General features: G+C 35.7%; 1 protein-coding gene across 1 annotated transcript in view; it reads left to right on the top strand.

The window, feature by feature from the left end:
- The window catches only part of LOC121376545 (tyrosine-protein kinase SYK-like), a 37,526-nt gene extending 18,990 nt beyond the window's left edge, over positions 1-18,536 (top strand). The window contains exons 6-16 of the mRNA XM_041504455.1: positions 1,423-1,516; positions 2,058-2,113; positions 4,336-4,480; positions 5,790-5,939; positions 8,181-8,290; positions 9,618-9,684; positions 11,041-11,122; positions 12,169-12,358; positions 13,081-13,221; positions 16,241-16,353; positions 17,910-18,536. Coding sequence (XP_041360389.1) covers positions 1,423-1,516; positions 2,058-2,113; positions 4,336-4,480; positions 5,790-5,939; positions 8,181-8,290; positions 9,618-9,684; positions 11,041-11,122; positions 12,169-12,358; positions 13,081-13,221; positions 16,241-16,353; positions 17,910-17,991 — 1,230 coding nt within the window. The 3' untranslated portion in view covers positions 17,992-18,536. The remainder of the gene's footprint in view (positions 1-1,422; positions 1,517-2,057; positions 2,114-4,335; positions 4,481-5,789; positions 5,940-8,180; positions 8,291-9,617; positions 9,685-11,040; positions 11,123-12,168; positions 12,359-13,080; positions 13,222-16,240; positions 16,354-17,909) is intronic.
- Positions 18,537-22,126: the final 3,590 nt, after the last annotated feature.

Below are 22,126 nucleotides of genomic sequence, written 5' to 3' on the forward strand. Positions count from 1 at the left end.
TCTCTCTCTCTCTCTCTCTCCTCTCTCTCTCTCTCTCTCTCTCTCTCTCTCTCTCTCTCTCTCTCTCTCCCTCCTGTTTAGTAGCATTGTGTAATTATACAGGTAGGTTGTGATACGATATGTATCCCGATATGTGGGTTTCAGTATGATATGTATCATGCTACTTAATGACACTGACCCTAGTTATTATAGACAGTGTAAATACATATCATGTTTCATTTCAACTTATTTTCATGCTTATATCCAATTAAGTTTCAAGCACGCTGTCTTGAGCACATACCTCAGCCATCTGGGCTGTCTGCCCAAGACAGTGGGTTAGTTGTTAGTGGTTAGTGAGAGAAAAGAGGATGTAGTGGCCTTACCTACCCATTGAGTCATTAAAACTTGATCTGGGTGGGAACTGGTACCGGGCTGCGAAACCAGTACCTACCTGCCTTATGTCCGATGGCTTAACGATGACACCACCGAGGCCGGTTATGACATATCAATTACAACATGTTGAGATATCAGTTTTAACAAACCCAACGTGTTGAGATATCAGTTTTAACAAACCCAACGTGTTTCTGATCATCCGGATTATTGTAGAAGCTCAAATTCATTTTTTGCAAAACAGAAAAATTACGCATATCACGGAATTACGGTAATTAATTTTAAGACTTTTATGTATTGTAATACAGCTGCTGTAAATTGATGTATCATATTGTGGACTTTGTATTGCAATATGATACTGTATTGCCGTATCGATACAATTGTATAGTCAGTCCCATCCTTGTACAAAAATGTTTTTGGTAAATAATTTCAGTTTAGTTTGACGTAAGAAAAAAGTAAACATGTTTTAGAAATAACAAAAAAATACTACTTTTGTGTGCTATTTAGAAAATAATTGGCTCAGAAATAAATAACTTGTAATAATTCTATAGTATGAAAAAAAGACGTTAACTGTGGGACAGACTATAGTATATGATATGGGCCATTGGCAGTAATAATAATAATAACAGATTTTTATTTCAGATCAGTGATCCATAGAACATATTTAAACATCACATACAAAACTGATTACATATTATACAGTAGCTTGTGCCAGCGATTTACACATACAGATTTGATGTAGGGCAAGTAGGTCATTTGAGGTTGTTTCGATTCTGCTCTTCAGCGAATATGCTGTTGAGCGAAGTAAAGCACCAAAGCTTTTTACTTGATGACTGACAAACATCTTGCTGGCACTGTATGGTGATCGTTGTCCTATCATCCATTGGTGTGCATTATTATAACATATGATAAGATTCTTCATGGTATACTGTGTAAATTTCACCCATAATGCAGTGTTTACTTTTATTTTTTATTACTGCCCTGCAGTTTGCGAATTAAAATGTGCTGATGTAGTAATTACTATCCAAACATTCCTTTTCTTTCTTTCTTCAGTTAGTTGACCATTACCACAACAAGCAGGATGGATTGGCATGCAAGCTGGTGAAACCGGTCTGTCCATCAAAGTATGACAGAGCGAAATTCCAAAGTAAGTCTTACTGGTTTAAGAAATACAGTGGAACCCCTGTAAACTGGACATCACTGGGACCAAGTGAAAAGTCCAGTTTTAGGGGGTATCGTGTTTAGAAATGTTCTGTTCTGTACAAATATTTAAAAAAAAAAGACTGAAAAAATTAATGTATTGAGCGAAGTCCAGTTTACTTAGGATCCGGTTTAGAAAGGTGTCTCTGTTTATGAATTTTATTGCACCTGTGATTCTTACCTGTGATGAAATGTATTAGAGATAAAACAATTACATTGTTGTAAACCTCTTCAGTTGGTTGGTTGCCATGCCATCCATTGGTACATGACTGGGATGATAAACATCCCCACTTTTTCCAGAATGATGAATTGTATTATTACCATTATTACATTTTTTTTATTCCAGAGTGTATAAAAGGCTATTGTAGTTGCTATTTGTTTTGCCATAAAGTGCATATAAAAGGCACTTTGCTGCTAATGGTCCCCAATACTATTTTCCAAAAGCTCTATATATCTTTTAACATTACAGTGTATGTGTTTGTTTTCAGAATATATGGACAACTGCAGTGATAACTTGGTGTACTACTCTCACCAGACTGTCAATGTAAGTTTCCTTACACTTAACTGTTTTCAGAATAACATTAACCAATGGGAGTTCAGGGCCCATGCTTAAACTACAAAGACTAGTCTCAAATCTCTAATGTTGGCACACACATGTAATATGTATGGTGTTGCCAGGATGTTAACATCTCTGACTCAATTAGAATCTTTAGTCTAGTCTCAAATATCTAATGTCGGCACATGCATGTAATATGTATGGTGTTGCCGGGATGTTAACATCTCTGACTCAATTAGAATCTTTAGTCTAGTCTCAAATCTCTAATGTCGGCACATGCATGTAATATGTATGGTGTTGCTGGGATGTTAACATCTCCGACTCAATTAGAATTTTTAGTTGAGACTCAAATGTCTAATGTCGGCACACACATTTAATATGTATGGTGTTGCCGGGATGTTAATGTCTCTGACTCAATTAGAATTTTTAGTTGAGACTCAAATCTCTAATGTCGGCACACACATGTAATATGTATGGTGTTGCCAGGATGTTAATGTCTCTGACTCAATTAGAATTTTTAGTTGAGACTCAAATGTCTAATGTCAGCACACACATGTAATATGTATGGTGTTGCTGGGATTTTAAAGTCTCAGACTCAATTAGAATCTTTAGTCTAGTCTCAAATCTCTAATGTCGGCACATGCATGTGATATGTATGGTGTTGCCATTATTTTAAAGTCCTGGACTCTTATTAGAATCTTAAGTCTAGAGTCTAAAAGTTTTTTAAACACAGCCCACACGCATGTCTTACTGAAAAGGGTATTCCTATAAGAAATCGATCCCCGTCGGTGAGCCCATTGGGCTATTTCTCGTTCCAGCCAGTGCACCTCGACTGGTATATCAAAGGCCATAGTATGTGCCATCCTGTCTGTGGGATGGTGCATATAAAAGATCCCTTGCTGCTAATCGAAAAGAGTAGCTCATGAAGTGGCGACAGTGGGTTTCCTCTCTCAATATCTGTATGGTCCTTAACCATATGTCTGACGCCATATAACCGTAAATAAAATGTGTTGAGTGCATCGTTAAATAAAATATTTCCTTCCTCCCCTATGAGAATGTCCAGTCTTTAAGGTTACTTTTGGGAGAGGGATAAAGTTCTATGGCAGAGATGCATCACAAGAGTTATGCCCCTTGGTGGACTTGAAGCACCACTGAGAGGAGGATCCAATACAGTTAATATGTATTAATTATGATAATACATGATGTTGTAGATCCACGTTGATGTGAATAACAGAGGTGGATCGGGGGCTTGGGGGCAGGGGCCCGGGCCCCCCTAAATTTTGCGACAGTTGTAATTTTATTATATATTAATTTATTAACCTCCCACAAAGTTCCATTGGCATTCTGCCTCATGTCATTGGAGCACCCCGTAAATGGATTTTCTGGATCCGCCACTGAATAATGATACTCCACCGACAAAGGCTGCCCCAGTACAATTAATGTGTATTAATTATGATAATATATGATGTTGTAGAACAACGTTGATGTGAATAATGATACTCCACCGACAAAGGCTGCCCCAGTACAATTAATGTGTATTAATTATGATAATATATGATGTTGTAGAACAACGTTGATGTGAATAATGATACTCCACCGACAAAGGCTGCCCCAGTACAATTAATGTGTATTAATTATGATAATATCTGATGTTGTAGAACAACGTTGATGTGAATAATGATGCACCACTGACAGAGGCTGCTACAGTACAGTTAATATGTATTAATTATGATAATATATGATGTTGTAGAACAACGTTGATGTGAGTAATGATGCACCACTGACAGAGGCTGCCCCAGTACAATTAATGTGTATTAATTATGATAATATCTGATGTTGTAGAACAATGTTGATGTGAGTAATGATGCACCACTGATAGAGGCTGCTACAGTACAGTTAATATGTATTAATTATGATAATATCTGATGTTGTAGAACAACGTTGATGTGAATAATGATGCTCCACTGACAGAGGTGGCTACAGTACAGTTAATATGTATTAATTATGATAATATCTGATGTTGTAGAACAATGTTGATGTGAGTAATGATGCACCACCGACAAAGGCTGCCCCAGTACAATTAATGTGTATTAATTATGATAATATATGATGTTGTAGAACAATGTTGATGTGAATAATGATGCACCACTGACAGAGGCTGCTACAGTACAGTTAATATGTATTAATTATGATAATATCTGATGTTGTAGAACCACAATGGTGTGAATAACAATGCACCACCGAGAGAGTCTGCCCCAGTTCCCCCACTGGGTCATCCAATGAGTCGTAAGCCATCTCAAGCAGGGAGAAAACTTCCTCCGGTTCCAAACTTAGATGGTGACTGGGTGCATCCAAGTACGTAGTCAATCCTCTCAAATATACAGTGAAAACTCTCAAAACCAGACCCTCTGTAAACCGGAATTCCCCCAAAACTGGACATTTTTTATGGTCCCTTTTTGTATAAATCAATACAGAAATTAACCTCTCTAAACCAGATACCTTTTAAAACCGAACATTTTACTTTGTCCCAAGGGTGTCCGGTTTAGAGGGGTTTCACTGTATATGCATTTTATATACTGTACATAGATAGATAGATTTGTAATCTATCAGCAGATAAATAGATTATAATTTGTCATGAGTTGATGGATTAAGGGAAATCCCAGCCCGAGAGATAAAACTATACTGAACTCCATTGAAAACACTCTAGTCAGATATTATTTTGTAGTTGTAAAAAGGATATAAGAAGAAAAACCAATACCTTTAATTGATTTTGTATAACTCGATGTATTCTGGTAGGTCATAAATAACCCCAAAATTGTGTGCTTTTATAACTTGATGTATTCTGGTAGGTCATAAATAACCCCAAAATTGTGTGTTTTTATAACTTGATGTATTTTGGTATGTCATAAATAACCCCAAAATTGTGTGTTTTTATAACTTGATGTATTCTGGTAGGTCATACATAAACCCAAAATTGTGTGTTTTTATAACTTGATGTATTTTGGTAGGTCATAAATAACCCCAAAATTGTGTGTTTTTATAACTTGATGTATTTTGGTAGGTCATAAATAAATCCAAAATTTGTTTATCCATTCAGTTTTAGGAAAAACTGTACTATCTGGATAAATGGAGTTTGACTGTACTTGCAAACATTAGAATAATTAGAAACAATTTACATGTACAGATATAAGGTTTTTTTCAATACAATGAAATGGAAAGAAATAAGGGAATACACGACATTTTAGATTAATTTTAATTAATTATTAGTCTGTATTAAAAAAAGAGTTTGTTTTATTTAATGACACAACTAGAGCACATTGATTTATTAATCATCGGCTATTGGATGTGAAACATATGGTCATTGTGACAGTCATAGAGAGAAAACCCGCTACATTTTTCCATTAGTAGCAAGGGATCTTTTATATGCACCATCCCACAGACAGGATAGCACATACCACAGCCTTTGATATACCAGTCGTGGTGCACTGGCTGGAACGAGATTAGTCTGTTTAAAATACAGAGATATAATGTGGGATTGAATGTCACTCATTTGGGGTGGCAGGTACAGACACTAAAAAAACCCTCAATACATCAGAAAGTTAATGATTTTGTATGTTTGTGTTATTTTTAATATTTATTACAACTTTTTTTTTTTCCATTTTAGGTGAACAAACTGACCCAATCCTCATTAGAGATATTGGGATAAGTTCAGAAAATTTGGAAGATGAATATGTTCGTGTTCGGAAGGATCAAGGAAAATATCACTGGGGTCTTGAACTGGACCGCGAACAAATCACTTTGCAGGAAAGACTAGGTAACCAGATTTATAAAAATCCATCATTATAATGCCTAGTGATCTTCCAATGATCAATTATAACCGAAAATTTATCGTTTTGATTGTGTTGATTGATTGATAGTCGATTGTGTTGGAAAATAGTAACTGTAATTTTTCCTCCAGTTCAGGGCCCATACTTTTAGACTCCAGACCCCTCCAAATTTTCCACCATAAATTTCAAACAAAGTGGCTATGTATCATAATTTATTTGTAATATGTAGCCAGACAATATTTGGTCAGAATTTTATAGTAATATTTCGTTTTTGTGTGTGTTTGTATTTTAATTGTCATATACATGTACATGCTACATATACAACCCAATATATAATGGTGTATGTTTTTAATAACAAAATAATTTATATGTATATATGAATGTATGTGTGTATGTGTGGATGGATGTATGAGTCTGAACATGTATGTGTATGTCAGTGTACATCAGAATATAATTATACCTTTTTTATCTTAATGTCTGTGTGTGTACGTGTGTGTGTAATGGAAGGAATATTTTAATAAATAAATCTACGCAGAACTCCTTTTAAGATTCAGCTATTACATATATAACTTTAATTTACCTTACCCTTTACCCACACCTGGCTTACAGTTTAGGTCTGTCTGTCTGTCTGTATGTCTGTCTGTCTGTCTGTCTGTCTGTCTGTCTGTCTGTCTCTCTCTCTCTCTCTCTCTCTCTCTCTCTCTCTCTCTCTCTCTCTCTCTCTCTCTCTCTCTCTCTCTCTCTCTCTCTCTCTCTCTGTGTCTGTCTGTCTGTCTGTCTCTCTCTTTCTCTCTCTTTCTGTCTGTCTGTCTGTCTCTCTCTCTGTCTCTCTGTCTCCCTCTTTCTCTCTCTCTCTCTCTCTCTCTCTCTCTCTCTCTCTCTCTCTCTCTCTCTCTCTCTCTCTGTAAAGTATTCATTTCAGTGATTTTGATTTAATATTATATGATAATTTTGTGTAATAAATGTAACAAACAATTAATCAATTGTAATACATTCATATGTAAAAATATCCATCACTTCTTCACCCTGTGGTTGTGATGGATACAAGTGTAATCAGGGGTTCTGTGAATAACCCCCCCCCCCCCCCCCACCTAATAATGCCTCAGATGTAGAACAACAGTTTGCAAGAATATAATACAGCAGAACTGGAACCACATATCAGGGAAATATCTTGGGCTTTGGAGATGAGGGAGTGGGGCTGGAACATTTACTGACTGGGATATTGGCACAAACTGTGAGCAAAGAACAGCAGGGACAGTGTTGGCAAGTTGCAGGTCACCACCAAAAAAGTGGACGGGTTCCAGTTTGTCCCTTGTTAAAAATGACCATGCTGCTCATAGCAATCATGGTTTAGTTGAACCACTTGTCTTTAATAAAGTTACAGTTTCTTTTGTTTAATGACACCACTAGAGCACATTGATGTATTAATCATCGACTGTTGGATGTCAAACATTTGGTAACTCTTACCCACTACATTTTTTTTTCATTAGAAGCAAAAGATCTTTTATATGCATCATCCCAAAGACAGGATAGCAAATACCACGGCCTTTGATATACCAGTCATGATGCACTGGCTGGAATGAGCAATAAAAAAATGGGCCCACTGACAGGGATCGATTCTAGACCATGCATGTTAGATGGCAAATAACTAGTGTAATTTTAAAATTTTCCAAGATGTTTCCAATACTCTGGTATGTGCTGTCCTGACTGGGAAAGTGAATATAAAAGATATCTTGTTGCTAATAGAAAAATGTAGCAGGTTTCCTCCAAGATTGTGTCAAAATTAACAAATGTTTGACATCCAATGCCCAATGATTAATAAATCAATGTGATATAGTAGTGTCATTAAATAAAACAAACTTTAAGCATTTTTTTTTTTTTTACATTTACTGCGATATTCAAAAGCATTTTTCTGTCCATAAGAAAATATTTGTTTCTGTTAATCTTAATAATCTTTACCACTAACCCATGGAAATTTTTACGGTGTTTAAACTATACAATAAAACCTGTCTAAACCAGAACATGTCAGAGACCTAATATTTATCCGATTTAGGATCCAGTTTTTTGAGGGTCGTATTTTAGAATTTAGAAAATTTGGAGCCATGAAATTTAGCCAGTTTTGACAGAATTTCGGTTTGTTCAGGGTCCGGTTTAGACACGTTTCACTGTATATGACTTGATTTTAAACCTTCATGTAGAAATTACATCACAAGTGCTGCGTGTTTTAGGTGGTGGCCAGTTTGGTGATGTTGTGAAAGGAGTGTGTAAACTTGGAGTCCGAAACATTCCTGTGGCCATTAAAACTCTGAAGAATGAACAAATGGTTCCTGGACAAGTGGTAATCACTGCACACTGGGCGCACAGAGCTGTTCTTGTTTTCTTTTCTGGTTTTTTTATCCCACTGACCCCTTTCCTTTCTCTCTTTTGAATTCTGTCTCATTTCTTCCCAATCTGGCAACTCCTCCTATCTTTCAACTCCTTTTACTGTCCACATCCACATCCCAGTCCTTGTCTCTCCAACCGTGACAGGTGTTTGTCTCTTGTGGCTATCTGTTTTACACATCTGCCATTCCCCATCAGCTTTTACTGTGGGTTTAGTCTGACCACTTCGGGGAGTGTTCAGTAGTTACTTTTGGCATTAAGGGGCATTTGTAACCACCTACTATACACTTCTACTACTGGCGGTCGTTATCTAGTGCCTTGGGTCAGACCAGCATTAAAACTGTCAGTACAAACCATGCAAAGGGTCTACAAAAAAAAGTGGGCTGTATTTAAGTGGTCTTTATACTGAGGTGCATTTGTGTACAGAAGAAAGATACTTTAATGACTGTTTATAGACAGGTTGGAAGGGTGGATACATGATTTTGTGAAGGTGGGGGGGGGGGGGAATTGGCACATGTGCAGACTAGAATATTAACATTAAATAGGGTATGACAGGTTGGAAGGGTGGATACATGATTTTGTGAAGGTGGGGAAGGTAGAACTGGGGGTGGGGTGTGTGTGTGTGAGGCAGGATGTAATAAGAGGGATCTGACTAGAATATTGACACTATATGTATGGACAGACAATGTTGATTGAAGCTATTCACAGCCAAAAGAGAGTAGGGGACAGGGTTCTCCAGCCACCCCTAAAAGTGATCTTATAGCATTTTCCACTGTTTACTACTATCAACATTTTCATGGTCTTGTTAATTCAATGATTCGAGATCTAATTTAAATTTAATTTGTCCAGAACAGATAGCACTTAAATTAATAGTGGGCTTTAGGTGTTTTCTGACCCATTGTGTCCTTGGATTACATGTAGTTAATTAATCCTTGAGTAATGGTTGTTCCACAAATGATCAAATGGGGTGGCTGGCAGGATTTTCTAAAAATGAAATAATATCACTTAATTTGCATTATAAAATATTCCAGCATTATCACTGTCCTTTCAAAAATTATATTTAGTCCTAAAAGAATTGAGTGTTTCAAGAAATAATCAGTAAGAAAGTTATTGTAGGGTATACATTTGTTTTTAGGCCTTAGTTACAGCCATACATGTAATTTCTGGAAGTTTTAATGGAAATTCAAGTTAATTAGATGTTTTGTGTCTTTATTCAAGTATTTGTTTAATCTGCACTGGAAATTCAAGTTAATTATATGTTTGAGTATTTGTTTAATCTACAGCCGGAGTTGTTGAAGGAAGCACAGGTGATGAAGGATCTGTCCCACAAGCATATAGTGCGAATGATAGGTGAGCATCATTTTACTTACTTCATCAACATACATCTTTACTCATAGTTGAGGATAACGTTTTTTTAATTGAGATGTGCAAGGGTAATTGCACCTGTACACCTACCGTAAGTTCAATTTTTCTTTTGTTTTTAAAATAAAATTTTATTAAGAAAGGGGAACTACTTTTCAGCTGCTAAAATCTAGATGTTTGTTATATTTCAACAAATGAGGATGCTTATTTAAAATGGAAGGCTTATTAAGTACGTTCTGAAATAATACTATTGGTGGCTGTGGTGGCAGTACTTATGATAGGTTCCACCAGTGGGACAGGATATGCCTTTTTTTTTGTGAACACCTGATATCATCACAGTTTTGATAGTGATTCATGCTTGTGTGCTTTCTCTCTATATATATTCTTTGAGCTCTGTCTGGTGAAGGTTTGGATTTGTCAAATCAGTCATGTGGTGGCAGTCTTCCTACAGATGGCATAGTGATATACCGTATACGTAAATATGTTCGCGAATAAAATATACTGAGAAAATCGTGAACACGTTGATAGCACCACGAATTTAATTACACGTGAACTTATTTCCAATTTGGTAAAATATCATTTCCCATATAATATATAGTCTTATCTCTACATGCCCAACCCATATCAGAATCAAGCAGTCAGAGGTCCGCATGGTCACGTGATTCTGTAAACCTGCATGGTCATGTGGATTTGATTGAAATGACACACATTTGGGTGTAAGTCTATTGTCATCTCAATTTTGTTTGTTTTCTTTGTAACCTTGAATGGAAGTTTGTGGGTACCACCAATAATGAAAAGTTATTTCTTATGATATTTGCGTTTTTCAATGTTCTGTATCGCATGTGCGTTTTCCATCGATAACATGACAATAGTCTTATCAGACATACCAACAACATTGACGTCTCGCTGACAGCATGGTGAACATGTCCAAGTATCTGCGTGAAACCTTGCCAATGCCCGTTTAACTCTGCCTTAGGTGAAGATGCAATTTAGGTGATGATAACGGTTTTGTTATTCATTTTATCAATTTGTAAAACTTAACAAAAACAGATCAGTAATACTACAGGCATGTGTGCAGGAGGTGGGTTTTTGGGGTCACCCCCCTCCCCCTGCTCAAGTGGATTTGGTCTTTTAAAAAATATATTTTCCGAGAGAGCATGGCTCGACCTTCTCGGAAACTTTGCTTGCTATAGTCTAGACCCCTCGCTGCATAAATTCCAGCACACACACATGCGCACGCACACACACACACACACACACACACACACACACACACACACACACAACACACACACACACACAACACACACAGACACCTGTACTAATAAGTATTGTTCGTTTCAGGACTCTGTAAAGGTGATTGCATTATGCTGGTGTTGGAAATAGCACCACTGGGTCCACTCAATAAGTTTCTTCCACACCACAAGTGAGTGTTCTCTTGTTGGATTCAAAATGTATAAATACAATGCAGACTAGAATGACATTTGAGACTATTCCCCTAGTCAAAAATAAGAATCTGCTATTTTTAAAATTGATTATTTTAAGTCAAAGACTTAATGGGTTGAGTGCGTCATTAAATAAAACATTTCTTTCCTTATTTTTAATGGGCCATTTAACAATTGTGTAACACAAAATTTGACAATATGTTTATAACTCCTCCCACATGTAACATTAAGTAATACTAAGACCACTCCTCCCTCTCAATTATGTAACACTTTGACCAATATTTAATTTTCTGTTTGCAGTTTGGTTTGGGAATAAATATTAGATTTCTGTTTTCTAAAGAATAAAACCGCAACAACTGGTTGCATTTTACTTTATGATTAAAAATGAAACAGTTACATAACTCCTGATAAAAACCCTTCCCCCCCCATTCATATCATTTCATAATACACTATGTAATTCTTGAATTGCCCTTAATTATAAATTCCCAATTTTGAACATAAAAAATTCAGTTGGAATTTCCTTCTTTTCTTGTTTTAACATGGAGACAAACAAAACTATGGGGTAACTTTTTTTTTTTCCATTAAAAAATCAAGAACATTCCACTAATATATAAAAGAATATTAAATATCCCATAACAAGTACCTTGAGCCTTGTTCAAAATTATATGTGTTCTGATACATCATTTTGTAATACCAAACAAAACTAGAGATGGAGGAGACCAATAAAATAAATGGGCGTGGGCTTTTATCCTTGAGGCAGGTAGGGCTGAAAATCTAACATTTATTTTATTATTTTTAACAGGGGCATAGCCAGAAATTTTTTAACATTACGCACACCACTTTATTGGGGAAACTTAATTACTGATAAAGGGAAGAGGATATTTTATAGAACAATTACAGACAGCCTTGACCTAATTCCCGGATTTTTTTGCATTACGCACATGCGTACTGTGCATAATGGCCTTTGTTTAATGTTCTTTTACATTAATTTAACCACAGCATTAAATTATTTTGTTTCACATTGCAGGGAGATGCAAATATCAAATGTCGTTGAACTCATGTGGCAGGTTGCTCAAGGAATGGCCTATCTTGAATCGATGAAATTTGTTCACCGTGATTTAGCAGCAAGAAATGTGTTACTTGTGACTGAACGTTTAGCAAAAATAAGTGACTTCGGAATGTCAAAAGCTCTTGCCAGGGACAGCAATTACTATGAGGTAACTGGGTTTTTTTTCTTTTTAGTCTTACCCTGACCTCTAAACAATGGCAGACATTCCCTCCTATTCCAGTAGACTGGTCCACACAGCAAATGAAATGGTTAAACTATTGGTTAGAGCTCAGGTTAAATATTAATGAAAAGAGAAAATGATCCAGGTTTCTTGCATGTTTTTCTCCTTTTTTTCATACTATAACAAAGTAATACCTTTTAATTATATATTCAGGGGTGGAGAAATGGAAAATATTTCACTAGCCAGCTGGACCAGAACCAACTAAAATTTACTAGCCTGCCAGAATTTCTACTAGTCTGCCAGACCTTGATGGACAAATGTATAAATTTTTTAATATTCTGGTAAAGACAAAGTTTTTCTTTTACATTTCCTTCATATAGATTTACAAAATTCAAGTGACATCCTGCAAGTATTTAACAGAACAATCTATTCGAAACGCACTGGTAACATGTAAACAAGCCATTTCTAGGAAGTATTAACCTTTGACCGGCTCTCTTTCCAGAATGTCGCACTTGCGCAGTTCGGAACTCCGAAGTCATGTATTGTCTGTGTGGCACATGTATTGTTGCTCAAGTGGTGTCATTAAACAAAACAACCTTTAACTTTAAATTACCAAATGTTTAACATCCACTAGCTGATGATTAAAAAATCAATATGCTTTACCATGTCGTTAAACAAAATAAACTTTTTATCATTTAATTAACTTCCAGGCTAATACTGCTGGCAAGTGGCCGTTGAAGTGGTACGCGCCGGAGTGTGTGTACTACTGGAAGTTTGACTCTCGGTCGGACGTATGGAGTTACGGAATTTCTTTCTGGGAAGCGGTGTCCTATGGCGACAAGCCATACAGAGTAAGTCTTCCTTATTGACTGTAGCCCAGTGGTAAAGCGCTCACTTGATGCGCGGTCAGTTTGGTATCGATCACTGTCAGTGGGCCCATTGGGCTATTTCTCGCTCCAGCCAGTGCACCACGACTGGTACATCAAAGGCTGTGGTATGTGCTACCCTGTCTATTGGATGGTGCATATAAAAGATCTCTTGCAGCTAATCGAAAAGAGAAGTCCATGAAGAGGTGACAGCAGGTTTCCTCCCTCAATATCTGTGTGGTCCTTAACCATATGTCTGACGCCATATAACCATAAATAAAATATGTTGAGTGCGTCGTTAAATAAAACATTTCCTTCCTTCTTTGACTGTGATCGGTGTTCGTTGTTTTCACAAACAAGGCCTCTGAGATTTGAACATTTGCATAAACCATTTATGGGTTGCACAAAAATAAATTCAGGTAACCCATTTTGTTTTTGCATAACTCATGTGCATGTAAATAATGTCCTAAATTTAACACGTGAACGGCAAATAGGGTACTCTAAACTAGATTTGCGTGAACGATGCGTGACCTATGATGTCACATTCTTGGTATTTTGAGATAACTGAATTGTAAAGTTTACAACTCTGTAATAATGCAATTGTGAAATATTTATACCTAAGCAAGCATGTTTTTTTTTTTATCATCAACCCTTAATGGCTTACCATAATAATGGGTTTGTATTTTAATGTGTTATCGTGACCTTGACATACACAACCATTATAACATTCGACTCTCTGTTTGGACATATATCACAGGTTATTCCCTTGTACTTTAAGTTTTTGATAATATGACATCTAGTTCACATTGACTCCACATTATTTTTTTTTCATTGTTTTACATTTTCCATTTATTGACCAAATGTTCCATAATATAGTGTGCTAATTAATTCGACCAAAAGTGAAGTGTACAACTATATACATGTTGAAAGTTTGCCCATGTGACCTATTTCAACGTAATGTCACCAATTTGTACATAGCTAGCATGGCTTTCCCTATTAAATGCATTTTAAATATGCTTATATGGTGTGGATATATGTTATGTTACTGGAGTAGTTTGCAGCTAAAATGTACATAGTCTAAATATGGGCTAGAGCAGATAATTGAAAAATATGTCAAAAGTGGACATCATAAATTACTCTCTTGGACTCTTCATATATACTGGGTTCAAAACAGCTTGATAGAGAGAAGTGAGATTTAGGGAGATGTGGTGCCAGAATATCTGTGTTCTTAAAAATCAAGTTTAAAAACTTTACATTTATAATATATGAACACTACATAATGTAAATACATCTCATGTAATTAATAGTATAATATCAATATTTTATTTGTTGCTGTTTTTTTAACTACTGTTCATTAATGCATTTTATAGATCTCAAATTGGGATACAAATAGTTCTGAGTACTTTTCATGAAATAAGTGCTTCGTAACATTGTTTTTGTCAGTCTTTTCACATGTTATACATTCGGGAATCTTCAGATATATTCAGGATTTGCCGATGGTTTTAAACTGTTTTTCTACTTCATGCTCACAATGTATTTGCATAATGCATAAACAAAAATGCCTATGACCCCAATCAGTATTAATAATTTTATTGTCTTTTTATTTCTTGTTGATGATTGTGATATTTTGTCATGCAAAATACTACTTTCCTTTGAAATAAAGTGAATTTCATCCTTGTATTTAAACAAGGTGAAGTTCAGTGGTGTAAGCGATGTTCTCATTATGCGATTAGTCACACCGACTTGTCGCATGTGACTGAATTGTACTGTGAGAACACCCGAGTCATGTCGGAGTCGTACCGATTAGTCACACCGACTTGTCGCATGTGATTGCATTGTACTGTGAGAACACCCGAGTCATGTCGGAGTCGTACCGATTAGTCACACCGACTTGTCGCATGTGATTGCATTGTACTGTGAGAACACCCGAGTCATGTCGGAGTCGTACCGATTAGTCACACCGACTTGTCGCATGTGATTGCATTGTACTGTGAGAACACCCGAGTCATGTCGGAGTCGTACCGATTAGTCACACCGACTTGTCGCATGTGATTGCATTGTACTGTGAGAACACCCGAGTCATGTCGGAGTCGTACCGATTAGTCACACCGACTTGTCGCATGTGATTGCATTGTACTGTGAGAACACCCGAGTCATGTCGGAGTCGTACCGATTAGTCACACCGACTTGTCGCATGTGATTGCATTGTACTGTGAGAACACCCGAGTCATGTCGGAGTCGTACCGATTAGTCACACCGACTTGTCGCATGTGATTGCATTGTACTGTGAGAACACCCGAGTCATGTCGGAGTCGTACCGATTAGTCACACCGACTTGTCGCATGTGATTGCATTGTACTGTGAGAACACCCGAGTCATGTCGGAGTCGTACCGATTAGTCACACCGACTTGTCGCATGTGATTGCATTGTACTGTGAGAACACCCGAGTCATGTCGGAGTCGTACCGATTAGTCACACCGACTTGTCGCATGTGATTGCATTGTACTGTGAGAACACCCGAGTCATGTCGGAGTCGTACCGATTAGTCACACCGACTTGTCGCATGTGATTGCATTGTACTGTGAGAACACCCGAGTCATGTCGGAGTCGTACCGATTAGTCACACCGACTTGTCGCATGTGATTGCATTGTACTGTGAGAACACCCGAGTCATGTCGGAGTCGTACCGATTAGTCACACCGACTTGTCGCATGTGATTGCATTGTACTGTGAGAACACCCGAGTCATGTCGGAGTCGTACCGATTAGTCACACCGACTTGTCGCATGTGATTGCATTGTACTGTGAGAACACCCGAGTCATGTCGGAGTCGTACCGATTAGAACATATCCTACTTCTCACAACAAATCGCATGCGACAAGTTGGTGTGACAAATAACATAATGAAAACACTGCTATAGGGTGACTATTTTGCCGCAGTTGTCCTCTAGTGTGATTGCTGGGTATATAGGCAGTGCAATATAATGAATGGTGTTTGTTTTCAGAAAATGAAAGGTCAAGATATTCTGAACTTTTTAAATGAGGGCAAACGATTAACCCAGCCATATACATGCCCAAATGAAGCCTATGACATCATGTTGGAATGCTGGGAGTTTGAGTAAGTATGCTTTAACAGTTTTTACCAATACCTGTATGGATCAATATGCTTTAACAGTTTTTACCAATACCTGTATGGATCAAAGATAAAAGACTTGTATGAACTATAACTGAATATAAATAATAATGAAATGGAATTTCAGAGATAAAAGACTTAATGTTAACTTTGATGTATCTTTTTAATGTTTTATCACTGTTATAGTTATAGCCAAAAGTGCATTTTTTATATGACCTGGGTCCCAATCCACGAAGCAATCTTTGCACTAAGATCACCTTAAGTACATAAGGTAGTTACAACTATGACATGTATTCTTTTGATCCCCACTGACTGAAGTCCCAGACAGAAAATGCATGTAGACACCCATCAAAATGTAATCACATTTTAAGGCCAGTCAACGAAAAGACCAATTAACTATATAAACAATCATGGAGACATGGTTCCATCAACGAGTTAACTTTCAAATCAACGAGTTAACTTTCAAATCAACGAGTTAACTTTCAAATCAACCAAATTAGCTCTATTTCAATTTCAGTCAAGTGTTCTAAATTATGCTTCAAATCTACCTTCAAGAAATTACACAACAATTTCTGTTTGGCTTTAATTCCACAGGACATTTGCAAATTCAATAGCACCATAACCAACCATATGTATGTTATTTCTTTTAGGTTCAATTATTGGTGATTTATATTGAAATTAGCAACATTACAAAACATTTTATAATGACCATAGAAACACATACAATTGTAGATACAACTTTCTTACACTGATGCAGCAAAATTTGATTTATGAGTCATAATATTATTATAAATATTTTAGTTTGTTTTAAAGCATATTAGGCACATGTACAGGAAATTGTGCAGGTGGGGTCAAGACTGACAAGTGAAGTTTTCAGGGGGTGTTAAGTAATTCTTCCCCAGAAAACGCATGAAAAAAAAGATAATTTTCTTGGAGCAGAGGACCTCAAAACCACCCTCTGCATCCATGTCAGCATATACTAATAATACTTCATCACCTCCATCTGGTGTACAATTTGTATGCTTATTGAACAGGTCGATTATTTGCTTGGAACAGAGGTAGTTTAAACACTCAAAATCACCCTCTGAACATGTGCCTGCATATACTACTAATACCTCACCGCCACCCTCCAATGTATAATTTGTATCATTTGTATGCTTGTGAAAAGATTGATAATTGTGAGTGGTGCCTTATTATGTGTTTGGGGCGAGACGTAGCCCAGTGGTAAAGCGTTCACTTGATGCATGGTCCATCTAGGATCGATCCGTCAGTAGACCTTTTGGGCTATTTCTCATTCCAGCCAGTGCTCTACAACTGGTGTAACAAAGGCTGTGGTATATACTATCCTGTCTGTGGGATGGTGCATATAAAAGATCCTTTGAGTAGCCCATGAAGTGGCGACAGTGGGTTTCCTCTCTCAATATCTGTGTGGTCCTTAACCATATGTCTGACACCATATAACCATAAATAAAATGTGTTGAGTGCGTCGTTAAATAAAACATTTCCTTCCTTCCTTATTATGTGTTTATTTTTTGTTACAGTCCAAATATGCGACCCACATTTAGTCAGTTGGTGTACAAAGTGAAGGATCTGTTTGACAGTCTAAAAGCTGCTAGCCAGTAGCCAACGTCTTCGACAGAGTTGATGATTTACCAAGTTGATGATTCTTATCTACAGCTGTTCATTCTCCAGGAGATACATCTGCGATTTTTAACAAACATTTTCTGTGGGCATTTTCCCCCTATGCACCACATTTTATCCTATAACGTTTTTTTAACTTGCCCCAGATCAGTGTGACAATGTCGAGGATGGGGAGCCTTGAATCCATGACTTACACAGTGTCCGTAACATCCTATAACTTACAAGAGTTTCTGCCAGAGGGTATGGAGGGTAAAATTACATACCCTAAAATCTTTGAAATTAATGGATATATTTTTATGATTTTTTAGTTAGATGATAGTAAAAGAACTGCTATTTAAAATTGTTCAAAGTACATTAAATGCAGTGTCCAATTTCAAAAAATTCAAACACATAATCATCTAGTAGGTGCACTTAGGTCTATTTTGTTTTTATTATGTACCCTCAAATTATTATCTGGCAGAAAGCCTGCTTACCCTCAATATCCATTTCATAAACCCATTTGATATTTTGTTACATTAACCTGGTTAATATAAATTGTTTTTGCTGTCAATGGGTTATTTGTTTACAAGCCAACAAGACCTGTATACCTGAGATAATGTTTAGGTAAGATTTAGTTAAAGAATGTGACGTTAATTAATTACATTTGTGATGTCATATTACCGATGAAGGTGACTTTAGAACTGTGATTTACTAAAAATTACATTAAAATGTTATTTTAGAAGTGCTAAGTAGAATTCTCTACTCGTGTTTTTTAATATGTAAAATATCAAGTTTGTCTAGTTAGTCGGTGATTGTTTCGGCAAAGTCTTGACAAATTCGGATTACCATGGACTTGGTTGATTGATATTTTCCATAAGGGCCGTTCAAATATTACATAACGCTATTTTTGTCAAAATTAGACACCCACCCACCCCCTTGTAATGCCCCATAATGGTAGACCATACACCCCCCAAAATATTACGTAACGCTCGGAGATACCCCCCCCCTCCAACACACAGACAAAGCAACATGGCAATGTTTATTTATACCCATGTGTAGTACGATGACGTCATTAAAGTGACGTATTGCTGTACGATGGAAAAAAACCCGTGGGTTTTCACTTGCGCAATTTTAATTGATCACCAACATATAAATACAATATTAAAATGTCTGGTGTATTAAAGCATTTCAGCTTGATTTATAATTGTTTTGGGTTTACATTTACCTCTAAAAACCTACATTATACATTGTTGTCATGGCATGGCACATTTAAGAGAAAACAAAATTGTGTTACATAATGCTGTTCAATACACCTCCCACCCCTTGTAACGCCACATAACACTTGGACTTACACCCCCCTCCCCCCTAAGCGTTATGTAATATTTGAATGGCCCCATATTAACAAATTACTTATTGTATATAATCCTTTGCTTACAGACTTTCCAGATTTCTTTTTATCAACCTTTAAAGCAAACACATACAGGATCTCCAAATGTGGTGATGATGAGGGATGAATGTTTTGTATTTTTTGTTATTGAAGTTGTGGACTTTAGTAATGAAAGATAATATTTTTGAAGAACAGTTTAATCAAGCTTTTTTGACAAACCTATCACACATACCTACCCAACCTCAGTACAGGCTTACATACATATTGATTTCTGGTGCCATTTTAAATGACATGACTTACTATACCCATCAAACATCATAAACCCCTATTACAGGCCTGTAAGGTGTTTGATATGTATATTTTCTGTGAATATCACAAATGTTATGGTTCGTCTAAACATACAGACATTCATTTTATCAGTTCTTTTTTTATACAAGTTATCTGTTCTTGTACTGAACATTTAGGGCTGAATTTACAATTCTGTTCTTTCTTACATGAATTAAGTTATAACGTTCCTGTCCCAAGTCAGACTCCCGATCTTATCGGTGGCCGGACTCAGAATAGGCGTGTTCGAAACCCTAGCAGTGTATGGACATGTTAAACCAGTTAATAATAATAATAAGTTGTAACAACATAATATATTTATAGTGCTTAAACATTTGTAAATTCAGTCCTTAAATTTCATAATCTCAAACATAAGGTACATAAGGTACTTTGTAAAGTTTTTCAGTGTCATTAAAATCTTAAAATTAAATTCAAATTGACCTTTCAAAATTTGATATATCTTTTGTATAATAAATAGACTATTTAAAAAAAATATATAAGTACATGTATACTGTTTGAAAAAACAACAAATGAAGAGAAATTTCATTTATACATCTATCTTATTCAAGATATAAAAGTATGACGTACAAGGAATCCTAAATGACAGTTGACATTCCATTTATTAATGATGATCATTTTATATGTTGCAAATTGTATTTTTTAACATTCACAGTTGTCAACACATAGACATAGTAAGTAATACAGAGGATATACTCTATATTAATAATTTTGAATGAGAGTGACTTTTTGATAAATTAGTATGCTGGCTTCCACTTACAGTTTTTATGAATGCATAAATGTTGACAATTATGAATGATTTCCACAAGGGTATCAGTTACTTAAGAGAAATTTATTTGTGTGACTGTGATATTGTTGGAGATGTTTGTTTAAAAATTACAGAAACAATTTATAAAGAGCATGTGCTGTCACAAAGACACGGAGTCATAGCAGTGCTTATTTCTAACATCAAAATTTTTGTAGATGTAGGGGGCCTATAATAAATAAAATAGCACTATTTTTATAACAGTAGACAAATTCTTGTAACAATGTTGTTGTTTTTTATATTAATATTGTAAACATGTTTATAAATACCTGCTATAGCATATGTTGAAACATTTCTATGGTGTGAGTGTGGTGTTGGGTTTGGGAGAGGAGGGGGAGGGGGTGGGGAGGGGGAGCAAGCTCTGTAAATTGGAATTGTTGTGTTTAATATTTGTAAATTAGTGGTTTATTTTTCCGTTTGTATATTAATAATCATGCCCCTCCTCCCACTTCAGATGCCCAGAAAATACTTTTGTAGTTTTATGCACATGAGTTATTGTTATTAATTTTTTTAATTACATGTACTAATATTTTTAAATTGAAAACTATTGTGTTAAGTTAACCTATATTTTGTTATTAATTTCATTGTGATGTCGTATTTGTCCAGCATGCAGTATTCCAGTTTAACACCTTTGTATTATATTTACAGTAATTTTGCATAATATTCTCGGGAAGACCGTACAAGGATCGATCACTTTTGTCCATTAAGTCATTATTCCTTTTCTAAGCACTTGTTTATCCTTTGTTATCCAATTTGGTTGATTGAATTTTATCTTTAAAAAAAATGAAGATCATATTTAAGATTGTGCCTCGAAACTAAAGCCTGCTGAATGCATAATCACTCAAATGGATACATTTGGTTTTAAACTTACACTGACTTTGCCTCAAAACTAAAATCTACTGAATGCATAAGCACTAAAGCAGATACATTTGGTTTTAAACTTACACTGACTTTGCCTCAAAACTACAATTTGCTGAATGCATAAGCACTATAAAACCGATATATTTGGTTTTCAACTTACACTAATTTAAATTACCTCAAAACTAAAATCTGCTGAAAGCATAAGCACTAAAACAGATTCATTTGGTTTTAACTTACACTGAAGCTAAGTTACATGTTATATTGTGCTGTTTTCTAATGGACAGACTTGAGCTCAGACTATCATTGTTTCAAGTAATAATTCCTGCTTTTATAATTTATTAATAATTGGTATCATATACTTGTATTATTATATTATTATCATTAATATGAAAAAGGATTAAGTTAAACTATAATTTATAATACCATTATAAATTATTAAATTTAAAATTAAAGCCAAAAAGGGTTTCCTTTATTATTATTTTTTTTTTTTTCATGTTGGAAATTTATTATAACCCTATTATGCACCAGTCCATATTTTGGACACATTTGTAGGAAACTTCAAAGATGCCCAGGACAGATATGCTTGAACCATAGATAACAAATCCTGTTTACAATCACGTATACGGCCATGAGGATGCCAAATTAATATGTAACTTACACCAATAATTTATAAAACTTACATTATATGATTTTTTAATGGTTATTTATCATACTTTAAAATCAGCAATCTTTATATGAATATA

Source organism: Gigantopelta aegis, chromosome 6 (assembly GCF_016097555.1).
Source record: "Gigantopelta aegis isolate Gae_Host chromosome 6, Gae_host_genome, whole genome shotgun sequence".
Taxonomy (NCBI): domain Eukaryota; kingdom Metazoa; phylum Mollusca; class Gastropoda; order Neomphalida; family Peltospiridae; genus Gigantopelta; species Gigantopelta aegis.